A 20,987-nucleotide genomic window follows, 5' to 3' on the forward strand; every position below is an offset into this window, starting at 1 on the left:
TCGAAATTTTTACTACGAATTTCATTAAATCGATATATGTAGAACGATGTAATTATTATGTGCGAGCTTTTACTGCTTTCTACATTTTCTTTCGTGTGCTAAATTTTCTTTAAAACACAAATGCCTATAGGCTAGAGTACATTGCGGAGTGTGAGTAATGCATTATGTAATAAAAAATTTCCAGAAAATCTGTTTCGAATTTTAAGTAATCTTCGCCCTTTCATCGCTGTTCAAGAAATGCACCGTTCCAGTTATGTAATCGTAAAACGAGTACGTGATTTGCAGTGATGGGGCCAAGTTCAATACGTACTTATTTAACTATCAACCAAATCGACACAGTTGATTTGTTAATAAAAAGGATTTGACACTTTAACGTATAAGTTTATCTATTTATTTAATCCACACCATAATATTCTATACTCTTTACTTTATACTGGTAACTTAAGAACAGTGATCAGGACGGAGAAATTTTATTTATTTCTCCTATTGTTTTATTCATTTAATAAAACTTATTTCTATGCTTCCACTCACTGAGCTAAGAAACAGGCCAAAGAAATGGAGAACTCATCTTAAGGTTTTTTTTCTTCTATTTATTGATAAGTGTCTTGAGAAGAATCACACATTTTCCACGTTTCTCTCACCTTCTGCGCCGCAAAACGATTAAAAAATTTAGCTACTTTCGATATGTCAAATTTGGACGTCCGCTATTTTGTTAATTCTTCATCAATCCAATCAAATCTAATTCGGGATGTAGCTATGCTAATTACAAACCTTATGCCGATGCAAATAGTTATGCTGATTACAAATCGTTTTGTTTTTTTTTTATTTGTCAGATACATGATTCCTCCAAAATAGAACGCGCAATAGGGGGGTCTTTTTTTTACAGCGGATATTATACCCACCTATTTTGGCGAAAGCAAGCATTAAAAAAATATGCAAAATAAAATTGTATTCTCAAAACACGTATTAATAAATACAAAAAAACTTCAATTTAGTAAACACATTCATTTGGGACAAAAAAAGTTATAAAAATTGTACTTTTTTAGGGCGTTACTGTGGAAAGACCCCTTAAGGGGGTTCTCGTTTAACAGCCCCAAAAGTAACTCATATTTAAGATTTTTTTTAAAAATACCGTTAATTATATTGAATTAAACTCTTTTGGGATATAAGGAGGCAACTTTAAACTTACAGAAAATATTTTTTTTTACATTGATCCTTCTTATTATTTATTAATTATTGCGAAATATTGTGGAAAATTCTACAGGTTTAAAGATGCCTCCTTATATCCCAAAAGAGTTTAATGCAATATGACCAAAAGTTTTTGAGAAAAAAATTCATAAATTTCGAGGGCTGTTACACGAGAATCCCACTTCAATTCTGGCAACTGATACATATATCCCCACGTGTTCGTTCGGACGCAGTAAAGCGTATTAAATCTCGAGTGTACGCGGTTCGATTGAATTTATAAATACCACTTTTTCTTTTCAAAGTATTCGTACAGGATTCGTCGATTACTTCGTCCCATCGCTAACGATCGATTTACAGCTACGAATATACGCTAACCCTTTTCCAAACAGCCTCGTTGTGATGAGCATACGGAATTGCTCGCAGTCGAGGCGCAAGTCAGCTTCGATGGACAATTTTGCTTGTCCAGGTTGGCCATCGGACGCGTCGTCGTCGTTGGTATAATCTAAAGTTCTTACACGGGTGACGCAGGGGGTTTGCTCCCCGAAAGTGAGCTCCCTCAGCTCCAGCGGACCTAAAACGATGCTTTCCTTTTGAAAAACCTTCCCGCCACTACGTAGGAAAATAAATAGCGAAGGGAGAAAGTTGTTGTGGCATTTTCCCTGACTCAAGCGTTCAAAAGACGACCGCTAATTTATGTTAGTAATTCGTAAAAGCGCATCTGTATCTTGGAAAGTTTCACGTTCGGTAGTTTTAAAACGATCCTCTTCCCCGATTGAGATTTCTCTTACCAAGTATTCCGGGTTTAGCTTCGTTCAAGAGGGGCTCCAGTCTCTCCTTCGCTAAGGAAAATATACTCGCAGCGCTAAATCTCCACCTGCATTATGGATGAGATGTTAAAGTTACAGATATGCGCGGGAAAATAAAGGAAGTCTGTGTACAGTGAAAAGTAGGAACTTATTGCTAGTCCATAACGATATTACACTTTAGTAAAAACCACTGTAGATCTGTAGATACACCGATTAATATCTAGAAAGGCTTGATATTAGTCGGAATAGGGTGTAATATAAAAACGTTGTAACATATTTGATATTAATGGAATAAACATTAAAATGAGAAATTTTTTATATCTAATTAACTAACTTTTATAACTAATTAAGGTGCTCGTTATTTTGCTTAGTAAATATCATTTTAATTTCCTTAATTAGTATCCAGAAATGTATATTCATGTAAACCCTTGTAATTCGTTTTTAGGTCCTTGCTTTTACTGCCTCGATTAAAAATGCAATTTAATTTTCCGAGTGCTCAGATTATATCTGTCGGAATCCTTGCGCCAGCAACATCGATCTTAAATCAGCTTAATATTTAATACACTGCTAACAACATTCTATTTTCGGATGGCAGTGGGCCATTTGCAAGCTTTTGCAATATTAATCGCGGAAGTGCTTTATTCTAAATTAAAAGAATTCGTAGAGCTCGCTCGAAATTCATTTTAAATTGAAATTCACCTGCTGCTTTTTAATTATAATTTCGAAAAATATGAATGACCAAAGTGATTTCAATTAAATAATGTACGTTACTGGAGACCTCTTTGAAATTTCATATTCCCTGGATTCAGCAATCTAGGAACGAGAATAAGAAACACATTGACTGCAGAGAAAAATTCCCAGAGGAATAATTGAAAACTTTTTAAAAATTCTCATTAGTAAAAACAAAGGATTCAAAATTGCTGCGCGTTTTAATGAACCCCCGTGGCGGTCAACAATTTCTAGTTAATCTCTTTGTACAATTTTAATGACGAAATCTCGAATCATAAAATGATAACGGACCTTCTAATTCCCTCTCTTATCAAGATATCCTGGAGATTTCCACTTGTTCTATGATTTTAGAGCGTCCTCTATGTAAAGCTAGTAATCCGACACACGATGATACTGAAACGTATGGGTGTAGTTGTCCGGTTTATGCGCCTTTCGCCGCGGCACGGTAATGAATTCGTGCCATTATCGTTAAGCCACGGTTAGCTTGTACAAACTGCTCCAGGTTATAACGTTGCGGTACAGGACCTTTGCGGGTGGTTTCTTCCTGTTCGTGTACCACGCTCGCGGAAGAGACCGATGGAGGCTTGAATGGGAAGAGCATAGCTTTCCGCGAAAGTATTGAAATCGTAGCAGTTATTACCTATAACGCGTGGGGAACTTGACATTTTCATGAAATAAATTCTAATCTAATGCCGAAATAGATGGGAAATAAAGACAGGTAAGATGATTCCTCAAGCATTACAGGTATTATAAATAAGGGCGCGTTAATAATACTCTTTGTACTTAAAATGGCACCTTTGAGTGTAAGGAAAATAATTATTTAACCAGCTTATTTGTTTCCATCTTATATTTACACTAGCAAAATACTCGTGCTTCTCTACGCGGTAGAATAATTAAAAGGAATTACTTTTATATTTGCTTTTTCTGAAGACATTTTTTTATGTAATTTTTATAAAGTAACCTTTGCTTAACGAACATTTATATATGTTGATTTTTAAGCATTTGCATTGTTAGGCTTAAACAAGTATCGGCATCGAATTGGGCCGGACACTTTGAGGAATCCGTGAAAACACTTTTTACCGCTTCTCATCCACTTAGGGGTTGATTAGGGCAACATCCTGAAATTGGTTTTTTGGCATTCGTGTGGGTAACCTTTGTGAGTAAAACGCAAATTGATATCTAATCGGGCCTAACAAGAATAGATAATTAAAGGTGCCCTCCCATCAAATCACTTAAGAAATAGGTCATTTTTAGGATTTTATTGAAAAAGAAGTAAACGTCACAGAGTTAAAAAACTTTTCAGGCTGTATTTGGACACCCTTGAAGGTAATAAGAAAATCATCAAACCAGGAAAATTCTTAAGGTTTATAAGATTGGTCATGGAATCATCTAAGGTCATAGTAAAATATTGTAATCTCATGTTTTAGCAGACGTTTGAACCACAATCGTCGAAAAAATCAGTAACTTTACGCGTGAAAATGTTTATAAAAAGAAAACGAAGAGTTGTTTTAAAAGTTATGATCGTAGATTATTCCATGAACAATCTTATAAACCTTAAAAAATTTTCGTGGTTTGTTTACTTCAGACAATTCTCTGAGCAGATGTGGAACTTTTTTTGGATTACCAGGGTAATCACAGCCTCACAGCTATCTAAATATAGCAATAGCAGATAAAATATTAACACGTTCTCCACCTCCATTTCTGAAGGTACAGGACAGGTAGTGTCGGTTTGTGTCTTATGACATCAGCCGTGCGGAATGTGTTAAGGAGTCCAAGAAAATAGGGGATGGAGTTTAAACGAACCCCTTCTTATCGAGCAGCTACGTCGTAAAAGGATTATACTCTCCGAATTTCATGCTTCTAGGTTCAGCGGTTTGGACTGGGCCTTGATGAATCAGTGAGTGACCCAACGATTTTATACACATATATAATAATAATAGAAGATTGACAAATGTATTCTATCGAAGATACAGCACATCCTTCAGCTAAATACGAACGAATGACTTTGGCTGGTCGTTCGTAGGAGATTTCAAAGCAGAAGACCGAAAAGGATCGCTCTAGTGTTCAGGAGTGCTCGAACAGGTCTATCAACCATCCAAATAAGTAATACTCTTTCCAGGCGAATTCTCACGTGTCGTTTTAGCGTGCTCGAGACCCTGACAAACGAGAAAACGTCGGTGACGTTGGGATCGTTTCGCCAAACCGCGATGTATGGGCAGCAGGTGCAACCGACTGCAAGAACGATGCACAGCAACGTTGTATATTACTTTCAATGCAATTCTTATTCTCGAACACAGGCTGCTTCGAAGTGGTGGAGGCCAAAGAAAAAATTTATTCTCTTATAACGCATCTGCTTCCTAATAAACCTCGTCGAACGTTGAAGTAATTGCATTACTAAACCGAAGGAAAATGAAGGATAAAGAATTTAATATGACAATTGAATTTATCTGTAGAAAACAGCCAAGCATTGCGTTGTTAAATAATTGAGAAGTCCATGTAGAAAAAACTGTAAGTGCAAAAATTAAAAAAAAAAAATTTATCGGAAAATGTTTTACGTGCTAATTGCAATACTATAGTATAGAATTTTAAAGCAATTTCCCTTTGTAAATAAGTTACCAATAGTGCTAGAAGATTGTACCGATGGTATGTACGTCCAACGCCACTTCAGTAGAGAACAATGCAAGAGCTAATTAAGCGATAGTTAAACAGGATTGGCATTTACAATGCTTGCAAATTTAAATGAATAGTACGTTCAGTTTTCTCTGCAACTAAGAGGTGCCACCTACAGGGTTCTCTACAAATACAATTCTCTTTGTCACGAATTTGGACTGTATTAATGCACAAAATAATAAAATTTGTGATACATTTGGGTTATCGTATACCAGGGACCTGGACGGAATGTTTTTCTGTTTCGTTTCGGTTCAGCTCCGATAATAAAAATTTCGATTCAGTTAATATCGTTCTTGCTGAAAAATATTTCGTCTCCAACGAAAAACAAATTTTGTTTCGAACCGGTTATTTCGTATTTATAAAGAAACTAATATAAACTTATTTTTAACAATTTTATTGCATTTTGTGATTGTATCGTAAAATATTATACACTATAATTATATATATATTGTGTATTATAAAAAATAAAGTTTTGAGGCTTACACCTGAGAGCTTCGAACAATGAAAACTGTATAAAAAAAGTAGATTACACAAAATAATAATCCGAAATCACAGAATGTATCTACTGTTCATATTAAGGCACAAATAAATTCACGATCAAAATAAAGCTCGCGCTAAATAAATTTAAAAATTTGTTAACATAAAGTGTGCATTGAAAAATAAATAACAACGTTGTTAACTGGAATTTTCATTTCAGTTATATCGATTTCACTCCTGTTATAGGATTAAGAATTTCGTTTCTGTTTCTGTGCCGGCAAAATATTTCGTCCTTTTCGTTTATCGTTTCCGTCCCGTGCCCCTGCTGTGTAGTTACGCATATTTAGCAATCAAAACAAATCTTTCGTAAATAATTTAAAATCAAGGAAGTTCTTTCTCTCTTCTGAAAACTTTGATTTTTGGCACTTACAGCCTTTTCCGCAAGGACTCTTCCATTATTGCGCTGCTTTAGTTTGCCACCTATTTTTTCAACCTACTCTCGAGCATTTCTTTGAAAGTCAGGATGTCAGGTAGCGAACGGGGGTCGACTTTCAGCACCGTGGTTTTGTCAATCGTGCATCAGCGGTAGCAGTGTACGCGTACGAGCAGTGGAAGTATCGGGGAAATGTGAAAGGCAACGGTTATACACACGAGGAATGTGGAATGTTTACAAAGGCCTACGTAGTGTTCGTTCTCGAACAACGTTCGTTCATCTACGGAGGATATTCGAGGTATTAACGATCACGCGATACTCCGACAGAGATATGGATAGATCTGATTCACTCCTAAGCCTCTTATCGTCGGGACGAATCTATCGCTGATAGCGTAAAATCGAACACGATTACGATCAGGATTGAAAGCAAGTCCAGCTAGTGACCTAAACATCGTGCTCGAAACGAAGGGTAGAATTCAGAGATTTCGTAATCATTCAGATTTTATAATTGCGATCCACCTATGAATTCCTCGTTCAATAAGGTGTGAAATATTTTAAAGGCTTTAATATGTTGGAAATAATAAAAGTATTGATAAGGAAAGTAAAATGACAATTAACTGCAGTAGAATATCTCACCCCATTCCTTGAATTTCTATTTAATAAATTTGTATGGTGTTTGTCTAGTACATATATAAGGCATTGAGAGCAAAAACGGACTAACCCACATTGAAAAAAAAAAAATTTTCCTAGTTTATATGATTAGGGGCTGCCCTTAAATTACGTAAGGGTAATTTCGCGATTTCTTACCCTCTCCGTCCCCCAGTATAAGAATTCGTATGATTTGATATTGCAACCCCCTTCTTACGTAATATTTTTTACATTTAATTTTTTCAGTTATTCAAATTCCTTTAAAGGTTTATACAATTCATTTAACTCGGTTTCGGGAAATTTAAACTAAAACTACTTTTCTGGAACATTAATGATAGAATTTGTATTTATTGAAAATTAGATTAAAAAATATTACGTAAGACGCTACCTGACTGTCCCCTCCCACCTTGTAAGAAAACGTAAGAAATTCGCGACCCCCCCAAAAAAAAGCCTTACGTAATTTAAGGACGACCCCTTAGTAGAGCCTATTGGAATACGTTATTGCTACTAACTCAACTTTTTTGTTCTCAATGCCTCGTATTTTGTTGCCAGTTTCTTTTCTGAATTTATGTTTGATTTCCCAATTTTTTCTACCATGCTCATTCCATTATAACTGAACATGTAAGGTTTTCCCTGCTTTTTCATATATCTATATATGTGTCCCTTCAATACCTAGAAAGATCCCGAATGTTACATTTTATCTCCTCGCGACTTTTCTGATCTATCTGACTCTCAAAGGCCGTTTATAAACGTGATAGTGGAGTATGCACTGTACCGCGTAATCATTATTCGTCGATAACTTCTCCTGAATGTTACATTTGAACCTGAACTCGAGGCATCAATTTCAAATGGGGCATTTGCGCTGAATTAATTGCATCTAAATCTTATGAAATCTGTCATTCATCTCGCGCCGAATAGAAAGAAACATTCAATAGATAAACGCGGACCATTGTGAGTACCTATATTAGTACTTACCATTTGTTGAGGAGCAAACTTAACCATTCGGCAGTCTCGTCCTTGTACAAAGCCCTTCTACGACGCAGCCTGGCTAATTCTTGTTGAAGCGTCGACTGAAGAAGACGCGATATCCTTGCTTTGAATATTGTCCCCGCCAGTGCCAAAACGAGCACTAGCCATGCTAGTGATAGCCCCGCTGCGCCTATGATCCATGCGATTGCAAGGGCCACGCTCAGATACAGTGCGCCGCGAATGGCTTCTGCGTCCCTCTGCAAGAAAAACGCAATTGTTTCTGTTAGGAATATCGGAATAAAAGTTATTAAGTTATCGGGGAACATTCCGTTTTATTGGGGGATTTTGCGGAGGAGATTAATATTATTCGTACGTGGGAAATCATTTTTCGGAAGAAGAACTTCGTCTTTTGGAAACTTCTGTAAGTTAGTGGAGGAACTACTGTTTTATGTATAATTGTGTATTTCTTATTATTTTTCTCGCTTTGTGAAATAGAGAAATAAATGTTGCCGACATTTTTCAAAATAGAGCTACAAACGTCCCAGTGGAAAAAGAAAGAAAATAAAGCGAAAGTAGAACATTATAAAAGAATCGTTATTCCTTAATCTTGCGGGGATATAGGACATGATCAGCGTGTGCTCACGCAACATCGCGTGCATGTACATCGGCAAGAAGTTTCTCTGGCGTCATGAAAAACGTCATTAACCCCCGAATGATCAGATTAAGTCGCACGAATAGACGCAATTGATTCGGATCAAAAAGCCCACGGATTTTGCGATTCCCAGCGATAACACGAGTCACTGGCTCGTGATAATAAAAGACCTTGATTAATAGATTTCCTCGAAGAAGGGAATAAACGAACGTACGTAATATTCAACAGTGGTGCGTGCATACAACGCGGGTCAATAATAGACGGATAAATTTCTGTATAAATACGCGGCAGGAAAATTACAATTGATTAAATGGCGAATAGAAAGTCTAACGCGAAATCTACCCTGCCTAAACACTTTGGCTTTGTTTTCCCTGAGAGCACAGTGGCTCGCATTAATATTCGGACACTTTTTAAAATCGCATAACTTTTTTAGAATTGGTCCAAACAACTTGAGTTTTTTTGAGAAGCTAGAAGGATTAGTTTGCTAACTGACGCGTTTCGTCGTTTTGAAAAAAAATGTGTTTGGTTGGAATAGCGAAAAGAATAGTAAAGGTCGATTTTTAAACTTTTTTTGGTGAGCTTGTAATGAAAATTAAAAAAAAACCGTTTGTAGATTGCAGTAAGTTGTATACGTGCCTAAAATTTCATAAAAATTGGTTAACGTTGCTCCGAGCTACAAACGTTTAAAGATCGCAATCTACAAACGGATTTTTTTTTAATTTTTATTAGAAGCTCACAAAAAAAGTTTAAAAATCGACCTTTACTATTCTTTTCGCTATTCCAACCAAATACATTTTTTTTCAAAACGACGAAACGCGTCAGTTAGCAAACTAATCCTTCTAGCTTCTCAAAAAAACTCAAGTTGTTTGGACCAATTCTAAAAAAGTTATGCGATTTTAAAAAGTGTCCGAATATTAACGCGAGCCACTGTATATCTGTATAATACATGTTAACCGATAAAGCAGTCTGAAATTCATTTAATCGCAATGTAATATTCGCTTTTGTATTCAGGTGATTCAAAGTCAAGCGTAGACACGTCATATATTTTCTGCTTTACTTAACGTTAACACTGACGGTCGCTGTCACGTATGCGTGATGCCAGGAAATCAATCCATCACTTTCCGCGAGCCTAAGAAATCAATTTTACGTGATAATCCTTTGGTGGGCGGGCAAACGAGAACACGTCAGAAGAATAAGGCGGGAAAGCACTTAGAATATTTAAACTGCTACGTAAGATCAGGTGTTAAATTGTGGGCGTGAAAATTTATAACATACGAGCTGACTCGTTACCCGCTCTCAGCCGGGAATCATTTATTATATTTGGAAAATAAAAAAGCCTAAACAAAAGAAATAAATAGCGTATAATCTAATCCAGGACGTATGTAATGTATATTCAAAATTTAATTGAAATCCGTTCAGCAAACGGACAACGTTTCACTTTTATATATTAGTAAGGATACGACAAAGAAACTTTTATTTCCAACTTCGATTCACAAAAAGGAGCAAAAGAGAAACTGTTTAAGCTTGAGGTAAAATTTGACTTATAGGTACTTGTTTACCTGCCCACCAAATATTTATTAGCGACCAAACCAGTGGCGCACGCAGAGGATTTTATACTTTAAATAATTTTCTATGATCACCTAATGAATTTTAATAAATTTGCACTAAATAAATATATTTTAAAAATATTTTTATGCGTTCAACTAGCGAGGGGAGCGCCCCTAGAGATTAAATTTTGAATGCGTCAATGAAGAGAACTATAACGCTCAAAGATTTATATTCTACTCCCAATATGCTGTTCTAATGATTTTCAGAAATCAATGAATAGTTTGGGTGCTTCAAAAAGAGAGGCAGCAAACTTAAGTTCGCTCGAAAAGTTGGAGCCGCCAGTGTTGAGCAGTACATGTGTAATGGAAGATGATAATAAGGTCCGATAGATGAGGAGCTGAGATACGATACGGATTGGTAATTACGAATTAATATCCCCCAGAAGCAATCAAACTGAAATAAATCGGCACTGACATGAACGCATTCGCCACGCGTATCCTTCGATTCCGCTCGATAAAGTTGACAATCAGCACCATAAAGAAAAACCCATCGCTGTCCCTTGTCTCATATAGTACACTTACGCAACGGCAATACTACCTGCCCTGTCAAGAACGTAACATTTCATTAATTAGAAAGTTGTCCAATGCTAAGGGAGCGAGCTCGATCGTAAAGCATCCGATGCTACGGGATGGAACCTTGAGTCAACGATATTTTTACCGTTCTCGAGGTAATAAGAGGACATACGCGTGTCGCTTTGACAATTGTTCTTCTCTGAAATTCGGAATTTTTTCAAAGTCTGCTGGACGTCACGAGCACGCTGCATTACTTTCCAAACCACAGCGTCCCTTATACGTACTAGGGTAAAGGACCCAATTACTGACACCTAACCAATTACTGTCACCTTAAGCTATTTTAGTTAAAATAACGAATAAATAAACTATAGTATATAATCTGTAGTATAGATTATAGTTTTCACCACTATCGGGCACTTTGTGCAAATTGAGAATTTGGATTCCTTCATGGTGGAAGGTGGAAATATTCGTACAATACGAAAATCGAAATAATAAAGGCCGATTATAATTTTGCAGGGGGGGCCCACGTTTTCTAAGGGGCGATAATTATGGAACGAGCAGAAATTAAACTTTCACCGCACTTTGTATAAATTAGTCTACTATTTTTTGCTATCCGTTTCCCACGAATAGGGACCGCAATTTACAACGTCGTCGATTAAATAAAAAAACCAAGGTTTTTTGCGCTAATGACATTGTAAGGTACCGAACAAAAACTTTCTTCGCCAGGAGTGGATTTCTTTGTGGAATCTGCTACTTAAATGGGAAGACCTATTCTTCTTCCTTTAGCGTCGGCCAGGGAAGGAATGCGACGATAAAAATCACTCGAGAAGTCTCACGAGTTCCACACCGGAAAGCATTACTCCGAGCATTTCCCACGTAGACAATAATTTCTCCTATGCATCCATAGATCCAACACTTGGATACCCTACACCGTCACTGCACTACTTCAAATTCTCTTAATTTGAAGCCTCGCATTTGTGCTTGTATTTTAATGTAATTTATAAGAGCCGCACCGCCCACTCCCCATAAATAAATAAATAAACGTCGACCAGTAATGTGATTCCGAACTTTTAATTCCTCGATTCAAAGCAGGGCTTGAAACGGTTCCGAAAATAACTGTTTAAAACTGTTATATAAAGGTTCTGATTAAAACGGTTATGGAGAACCTTTATTCCAAATAACTGTTATGAAGAACCGAAATTTCCAACTATTATCTGTTGCGGTTACGGTTCCTAGGATTTCCCTCCTCATATCGGTTCCATAACCGTAATTTTTTCGGTTCCGAAACGGTTCCAGAATCAATTCTTGTATCGACTTTTCTCTAATTGATATCATTAATTATTGTCGCTGCAGATTACTGTATATGTTCATATTTTTTACAAAATCCTTATAGAAACAGGAGAAACTTTTAACTTACTATTCTGAATAACAGTGTGTGTGAATGTAAAAAATATGCAGCTGATTTGTTTATTTCAACGCTTTATTAGAAATCAGTCTATGTATAAATGTTTCCCTTTTTCTATAAGGATTTTATAAAAAAAAAATGCACATGTACAGTAATCTGCAACTACAATAATTAATTAATGATATTTAGAGAAAAGTCGACACAAGAATTGATTCTTGAACCGTTTCGGTGCTGATATAGAACCGAAAAGATATAACGGTTATGAAACCGATACGAGGAGGGAATAGTTGGAAATTTCGGTTCTCCATAACAGTTATTTGGAAGAACGATTCTTCACAGCCGTTTGGAGAACCGAAATCGATATTAGAACAGTTTCCAAGCCCTGATTTAAAGGCATCATACACACCAGAGATTTCTCATCAGTCTTAAAACAATTGATACGCCCCCAAAGTTCCATGGGTCGTACACTCACTGCCCCTAATGAATTAGCAGAATAATAAAAGACATTTGCTACTGTATGATTCCAATAGCGACGTTCCGTTGGAATTCACCGTTTCGTTCAATCGTGTTACGCGAATTACCTTGCTACCTCTGCTTACCGTTAGTCACGTACGTAGCATTTTTTTAATGACCTGTAATTGTTTTATGGAAATCGTGTAATTTAATCCCGGGGTCGTGGCAGTAAGGAAACATCGCGCCGTGTTTTCCAGCAGCGACTCAACCGACGTTTCAGCTGCATCCACGGGGGAACGCTGAAAGAACATATCCCAGGGAACACTATTGTGCCCGTTCCTTTTACGAGCTTGGCGATTCGAATCACGTAAAACGCCGTCGAAATATTCCTACCGTTACCAGGGAACACGAATCGCCGAAACTATGTGCCTGCGTGCGATGCTTCTCACATTAAATGTAAAAGGGACTGTATTTATTTCTATTGCGACGTAGTACGCGCTGTACGAAGCGCGTAGCACAACACAGCAGCGTGGATCTTATGGAGGAACAGCAGAGCTTGTCTCTCTCCAGCACGCAATATAATCCTCGTAAATTAACTGAATATTAACATTCGTTTATCGCCAAGTTTGACTGCGGCTTATTGCCTCGTTTACACATAAAAAATACCTTCCAATCTAAAATTCTAATCGTTTACAACAGGCAACACTAATAACAGGAAAACACGTGTAGCTTCATATTTGGGATCGGTCCATTCGATAAGCCAGTAACATCGCCGAGTAATTAATATTACCGTGCGGTAATAACTCATTTATTAAAAGCAGTGCAGGAATGTTACGCTAATGTATTCTTACGTTCGTTTTCAGCGCGTGAAATCTAGGTGGCCTTCGTTTTAATAATCTTTTGCTGAATAACAACGAGGTATATAATGTAATCTTCTGGAAATAGAATACCTAATTATCTCCTTCGTCCTTTGGATTCCTTAGGAATTTAGTAGCGATACCAAGGAATAACGGTTAAGAAACAAAAAAAACAGAAATCTTCAGTTAAAAACTAATCTTCGATTAATCTTCTACGGTTTCAATTTATTTTGTAGATAAATTTACTATGCATCGATGCATCAAAACAGGATGGGTCGTAATTCCTGGTGTACGTGGGGTGGAGGAAGCTGTTGCGCCAAGTATCTACCGGTCAGGCGCGCGTATACTGGATTTATTTTCAAAGTCTTTTCTCTGCGAAGTGAAGCTTCGTGCGATAAAAAGTTATTCTGTCGTTTCGATTTACGTTGAGCCATAGAGTCCTACGTCATCTACCACGGCGTATAGCAGGGGCGGATTTGAGTATACGCTAAGCAGGCTGCAGCCTTAATATGCGAATAAAATATTAAACGTAATTTAACGGAAAGGACCACTTATTTGTTTTGGCTGCTTCGACCGAGTGATCTTTAAACGCGGAGGCTTCGGACAATTTTAAAAACAACTCACTATTTTTTCGCGTAGCAAGTTAGCGATAACTCGTATGTGAGTTGTTGTATTGAATTAATTTTAGAATTGTCTCAACTCTTGTAAAGTAAAATATTTGATGACATTTCGCGAGAAGGATGGCAAAGGTTTGTCAGCCTGGGCTTGAAAACTGTTATAATATCGATTTCGATTCTCCAAACGGTTACGAAGAACCTTTATTCCGAGTAACTGTTATGAAGAACCGAAATTTCTAACTATTATGTGTTTCGGTTACGGTTCCTATTTCCCTCCTCATATCGGTTCCATAACCGTTGTCTTTTCGGTTCTATATCGGCACCGAAACGGTTCAAGAAAGGTCTGTGAAGACAGCACCCCCAAATTCGATTTTTTAAAAAAACTCAGCGACATTCGTTTGTCCATCGTATGCCCACGTTTGCCCATAAAAAATTTTCGTATGCCCACCCTCCAGAATCGAATTATTAATAAAGATAGCCAAGAAGTGCGGTGCCCGTTGAAGCGAATACCTTTCTGTTCGTTTTATTCCGAATGAATTATCAAAATCGATTGTTCTTACCGTAAAGGTTAATGGTGTTTGGTGACATGTTATCCACTTCAATTTGTATCGCTCATCGAATACTTGACACTTTTCACACATCTGCAGCATGTGCAGAATAACAACAGAGTGGTTTTCTAGTCATTTTTCACTAATTACCGCAATGATATCGCACAACGGAAAATAATATAATCTCACAGTTACTTCACAAACCGTAAATTAATGCACGATCTTGCAAGAGTTATGTCCGAACTCTGTAGATCGACTGACTTTCGTGCGTCGTTGGAAACAATCGAGAGTGTCGCAGACATCTGTTTACGTTTCGGCACGTTCGATGACGACACGCAGCGCCGAGTGCCACTGTCGAAACGTAAACAAATACCTGCGATAGTCTCGAATTCCTTCCAACGACGCACGGAAGTCAGTCGGTCTACAGAGTGCGTTCATTTACGGTTCGTGAAGTAACTGTGAGATTATATTATTTTCCGTTGTGCGATATCATTGCGGTAATTAGTGAAAAATGACTAGAAAACCACTCTGATGTTATTCTGCACTTAGACCATATATACCTATAGACACGGCCTGCTCTACGTGAAGCCACGAGTCATAGTGAAGCAAAAAATAACGGTCAAAAGTGACGTCACTTGTGGGCAAAAGATAATTCAAAATGGTGGATAGTACCTCATACCATATATACAAGTGAGATTATATCTTTTTCTGTGAATAATTTTTGAAGTGTCGTTCGAATAAAGCGAGAAAGAAGTGAGTACAACATTTTTTGGACAACATGTCACCAAACACCTTTAACCTTTAAGGTAAGAACAATCCATTTTGATAATTCATTCGGAAAAAAACGAACAGAAAGGTATTCGGTTCAACGGGTACCGCACTTCTTGGTTATCTTCATTAATAATTCGATTCTGAAGGGTGGGCATACGAAATTAATGGATGGGCAAATCTCTTCTACATGTAAACTAACGAACTGCACCGTTGAAAGAACGATTTTGATAATATTTTCGAGAATAATCAAACTTTAACGCGATCGCTTCATCTATACTCATTCTTTCGCGGTTTTTATTTTTTATTTAAATTCTGGAGGGTGGGCAAATGAAATCTGAGAGTGGGCAAACGTGGCCAGGTCGGGTACATTCGTATCCTTCTTTTAAAAAATTGAAATGCATTCATGGTGGGTGATGAAGACAAATTTTTTATTTTGTTCGTAACTTTTTTTTGGAGGGTGGGCAAAAAAAATTGTTTATGGACAAACGTGGGCATACGAATATCAAACGAATGCCGTTGAGTTTTTTTAAAAAATCGAATTTGGGGGTGCTATCTTCACAGACCTGTTCAAGAATCAATTCTTGTGTCTACTTTTCTCTAAATATCATTAATTAATTATTGTACTTGCAGATTACTGTACATGTGCATATTTTTTTTTATAAAATCCTTATAGAAAAAAAGAGAAACATTTATACATATCATTGATTTCTAATAAAGCGTTGAAATAAACAAATCAGCTACAATTTTTTTACATTCACACACACTATATTATCCAGAACAGTAAGTTAAAAGTTTCTCCTGTTTCTATAAGGATTTTGTAAAAAAAATATGCACATACACAGTAATCTGCAGCTACAATAATTAATGATATCAATTAGAGAAAATTCGATACAAGAATCGAATCTGGAACCGTTTCGGTGCTGATATAGAACCGAAAAGATATAACGGTTATGAAACCGATACGAGGAGGGAAATGGGAACCGTAACCGAAACAGATAATAGTTGGAAATTTCGGTTTTTTTATAACAGTTATTTGGAATAAAGGTTCTCCATAACCGTTTTAATCAGAACCTTTATATAACAGTTTTAAACAGTTATTTTCGGAACCGTTTCAAGCCCTGGCCTAGGGGCGCTAAATCTCCAAATCCGCCCCTGTGTATTCGAGTGGAATAGAAAGATCTGTGGCACCTGAGTTTTCTGCGTAATAGCCAAGGCGAACTCTTCATCGGGAGCAGGGTCTTCGGGGCTCATGTTGGCACCCCCAGGCGCAGCACCGTAACCAGCGGTACTGTTGACGACCCTGGGTGGACACCCTGTCGCAGGTGTATAATTGCCAACTGGATTACCGCCTCCTGCACCTTCGCGTTTCCCTGAAACACGATAAAAGGAAACACGCGTTAACACTCTTTACCTCCACCTTTATTTCATATCTATAAAGCTGCAGGTATCATTGAAAGATCCTCCTTCCATTTGCGACATACAATTTCGATGGTTTTCAAAACTCGATGAATAATTCGAAAATTATATAGCCATTAATTTCATTGGTGCACAGCTCGGAATAACATTGTATTATACTTTGGCTCGGTAGAATTTAGAATCCTTATCCTCTTTAAGAAGTGATACTGATAAATAATAAGTATCTAACAGACATAGTTTAATATTTAGGGTGGGAGAAAATGGACCCAGTAACAGTAAATAGGAGGACTGAGCTATCCTTCTTTTTATTGAACATCTATATTCTAAAAATTACATTACGTTTGGAACGTATTTGAATGTAATAAAATTGCACAATAAATAAAAGAAATAATTACATTAAAATACAATAATTATGTAAATGAAATGGACCTCTATTTCAAATTGGCGTCACGTCACCATTACTGATAGTAGTGATAGTAAAAAACTGACGTCACCATTTAAGGGGATACTCTAGTGTAACTTCCCGTTTTTCAACGCCATCTTCGGGAATTTATTTAACAAAAATTATAATTTTATACTATCTGGCGTTTTGCCTGCATATTAATGTATGTTTGAAGTAATATTCAGAATTTTTTAAACTTCTTTATCGCACATATAGTCGGTGGCACAAGCTTTTTCAAAAAAATTCTTTTCCGACGGACGTTGGTGTGGGAACTGTTCTAGCCATTAAAAATGGAAAAACTAAGGTTCATTTTCTTTATTATGTTTGTCGCTATGGTTGGAACCTCGGGCGAGTTTCTACAGAACGAAAACCTCTAAATTTATCAACAAAAATCGAACATTTTTTCAAAATGCTGTCATTCTGCGAATTTCTATTGTTAGGGGGCCTCTTTGATTCCAACCATAAGGACAAACATAATAAAGAAAATAAACCTTAGTTTTTCCATTTTGGCTGACTAGAACAGTTCCCAACACCAACGCAAGTTGGAAAATAATTTTTTTGAAGAAGCTTGCGGCAGCCGACTGTATCTATGTATACGTGCGATAAAAAAGTTCAAAAAAATTCTGAGCATTACTTCAAACATACCTTAATATGCAGTCAAAACGTCGGATACTATAAACTTATAGTTTTTGTTAAATAAATTCCCGAAGATGGCGTTGAAAAAACGAGAAATTACACCAGAGAGAGTACCCCCTTAAATGTTTTAACCCAATTAATTTATATTAACCTACGTATTTAACACCCCCATTGTTATAATTTTAAAACAGCAATACATATCGACGAATTGAAGAGGCATAATCCGAAGAATGGATTAAAAAATGACGTATGAGAAACATCAGTCACCGTCGATGAAAGTTTCCGCATGAACGAAACAAATGCTTTTCTTGTGGAAATAGCTCGCGCTTTTTCTCCCAGCGTCCGCACAACAGCCGTGGTACCTATCGCACGATCTTTGCATTCTTCGGCGCATAATGTCCCCTTTAGCCTTAACTGATGCGCATATCGCTTACAATGCAACTAGGGGCGCAAGGACGAACGTCGTACGAACGCAATTAACGATACCGCAACGTTTCATAGCCGATAACTGGAGGACGGTCTTAGCCGAGTGTCGCGTTTACTTGATCCATTTGTTAAGTCGCCCGACTGGATTTATGCCCGCACCCTCACCCGCCACCCCGCCCCCGCGAACGTCGCCTGAATTTCCAACGCGACTTTTAGATCGAAATCGATCCAGGAAGCCGAGACGTCCACGACACCGGCAGCCAGGAAATTAACGTCTTCCCCAGTTGTTACGGCATGACCGTGAAAATTAACGTCTCTCTTTGTCTTCGAAATTTCGCCGAAACAGATAGAAGAATGGGAACAAATAGAATTCAATTTTGCTCGGCAAACTTTTACTTTCGCTAAATCTTTAGTTTTTAAAATCCGTTTTTAATACCGTAATTAGGCATCGGGGAACAAGTAAGCAATATAAATATTAATTGCTTTATGTTATTTTAATATTTCTTCAGGCTTCAGCAGGGTACCCCTCGAATAAAGATTATACAGTTGGAAATGAAAATATTTGAATACCTGATTTTCTTAATTTCTTGCAAGCAAAATATGCCTGCTTTGCTGGCAGTATTCTATGGTAAATAGAAGGGGCAAGAATAGTGTCAAAATGAATTAATTCGTTGGTACATCTGTAAACTGAACATATAACATTCGATAGTAAGTTTGAATATAATGCTGTTCACTGAATTCATTGCGGTTTACATGAATTTATTTCAATCTACTTCGCTGTTGAATTTGCAGCCTATTACAACTGCATGATTCTACGAACTTGACACGTGCTTGTAGTTTGTTTAAAATTCTTGAAGCATCTAGAAACATGCAAATCTTTGTGCCTCATTTATACCGAAGTAAAAGTAGAGTACGAGTTTAATGAGTTTTAACGACACACTGTATTATAACAATAACAGCCGTACAATCCACCATGAATTTGTTTTGCAAATTACGAACATTTAAAAACTTGCTGCAGGTAGTAGGTACCTGCTAAGCTGTCTAAATTGCAACGATTAACCAACGCAGCAAACGCTGCTTGTTAAGTGAAACGTATAAAATTAAACATCGAGTACGACTCTAAATTTTTAAATCCGAAGTAAAGTGACCTGCTGCTGGAAAAATTCATCACGCAAGAAAAAATAAGACACGGGGCACGTGCGTGATAAATAATCATTAATGTACCTACGCAGTATTGGAATACCGTCTGATACACGATACGTCTCGGAGGGTACAAACATTTTGTCCTTAAAAGAAATCCTATCCAGAGATCATCGTAGCTTTGTCCAAGCGTGCCTGCAGGATTCAATTTCAGGATTGAAATGTCAGTAGACATGCACCCCACCCTATACGCTTAAGAGAAGAAGCAGGAACGATCGAGGACAAGACCTTGGCATTACAAGCAACCCTTGCATAGGAATTGATACTGCAACCTTTCCAGGTGTTACTACGCCTCCTACTCCGGTTGCAGAACTTTAAGTTTGCACTTTCCTCGAGGACAGAAAAGGGATGGAGAAATATCGCTCTGTCGATTGAACAATATTGGTCGAACGAGAAAATAAGCAGAAATTAGAAGGGAACGTTAAATTAGTAAAATTAGATGAAATTAAATGGAAGAACACGAAATTTGTTTTTGAGGATATCCTAAACTTGGGCGCTCGTATCGATATGCTTGAAGGATCGTACGATCCTTTTTATACGTGTTTTATGTCACAAAAAAATTGATAAATAACGTAACTCGATGAAAACATATTTATATAGGTGAGAATGCAGAGTTTCGTACACTTTGAGTGTAGGTATAATTTTAAAACGATGTTTCAGTTAACAAACCTTGTGCCACCCGCAACGAGCATCGCCGTACTGAAACATCGCGTGATTATAACTAGTTCCTTCAAACTCCACGTGGATATTTCGGGTTGTATCGATCAAATAAGTCGCTAGATCATGCGCTTTCTACCTTCGGAATGGTGTGCATTGTTTATAAACACAATGTGCCGTGTAAAGTCGAAAATTGAATCTTTCAGCGACGGCATCGGTTTACTTGTCGTCACCACGTGTGCCCGAGAGCGCGCGATAAACGAGCATTAACTACAGTGGCTCGTATTAATATTCGGACACATTTTAAAATCGCATAACTTTTTTAGAATTGGTCCAAACAACTTGAGTTTTTTTCAGAAGCTAGAAGGATTAGTTTGCTAACTGATGCGTTTCGCCGTTTTGAAAAAAAATGTATTTGGTTGGAATAGCGAGAAGAATAGTAAAGGTCGATTTTTAAACTTTTTTTTTGCGAGCTTGTAATGAAAATTCAAAAAAAAAACTGTTTGTAGATTGCAGTAAGTTGTATACGTGCCTAAAATTTCATCAAAAACGGTTAACGTTGCTCCGAGCTACAAACGTTTAAAGATCGCAATCTACAAACGGTTTTTTTTTTAAATTTTTATTATTAGCTCACAAAAAAATCCGAATATTAATCGCGTACTTCATGAGTGACAAAACAAATTTCGTTCTGAAAGTTCCATTTTCACAGTATGTCTGGTTCATTCGTATACACGCTATTATTTTTCTAAGTAGTGGCAAATCGAAGAAATATTACATATGAAAGTTGTTTGATTTGGTAGAGGAAACTTAAAAGAGAATATTAGGATTTAAGCTATTATTTACAGAGATTTCAATGTCAATGTAATT

At 37.0% G+C, this 20,987-nt stretch overlaps 1 protein-coding gene and 1 long non-coding RNA gene across 7 annotated transcripts in view; one reads left to right on the plus strand and one right to left on the minus strand.

Annotated features, from left to right (window-relative positions):
• The window catches only part of LOC143372994 (uncharacterized), a 42,853-nt gene that overhangs the window by 7,517 nt on the left and 14,349 nt on the right, over positions 1–20,987 (minus strand). For 5 of the 6 annotated variants that reach the window (XM_076819730.1, XM_076819729.1, XM_076819726.1 and 2 more), the window contains 4 exons: positions 16,532–16,713; positions 7,927–8,177; positions 1,977–2,062; positions 1,564–1,759 (listed from right to left, as the gene is read on the minus strand). In XM_076819730.1, coding sequence (XP_076675845.1) covers positions 1,564–1,759; positions 1,977–2,062; positions 7,927–8,177; positions 16,532–16,594 — 596 coding nt within the window. In that variant the 5' untranslated portion in view covers positions 16,595–16,713. Of the gene's footprint in view, positions 1–1,563; positions 1,760–1,976; positions 2,063–7,926; positions 8,178–16,531; positions 16,714–19,491; positions 19,559–20,987 lie in introns of those variants that run through there. The other variant, XM_076819728.1, reaches the window with a different exon arrangement.
• LOC143373001 (uncharacterized) overlaps positions 1–20,987 on the plus strand; it is a 107,596-nt gene that overhangs the window by 1,285 nt on the left and 85,324 nt on the right. The gene's annotated exons all lie outside the window — the stretch shown is intronic.

Source organism: Andrena cerasifolii, chromosome 9, assembly GCF_050908995.1.
Source record: "Andrena cerasifolii isolate SP2316 chromosome 9, iyAndCera1_principal, whole genome shotgun sequence".
NCBI classification, from domain to species: Eukaryota; Metazoa; Arthropoda; class Insecta; order Hymenoptera; family Andrenidae; genus Andrena; species Andrena cerasifolii.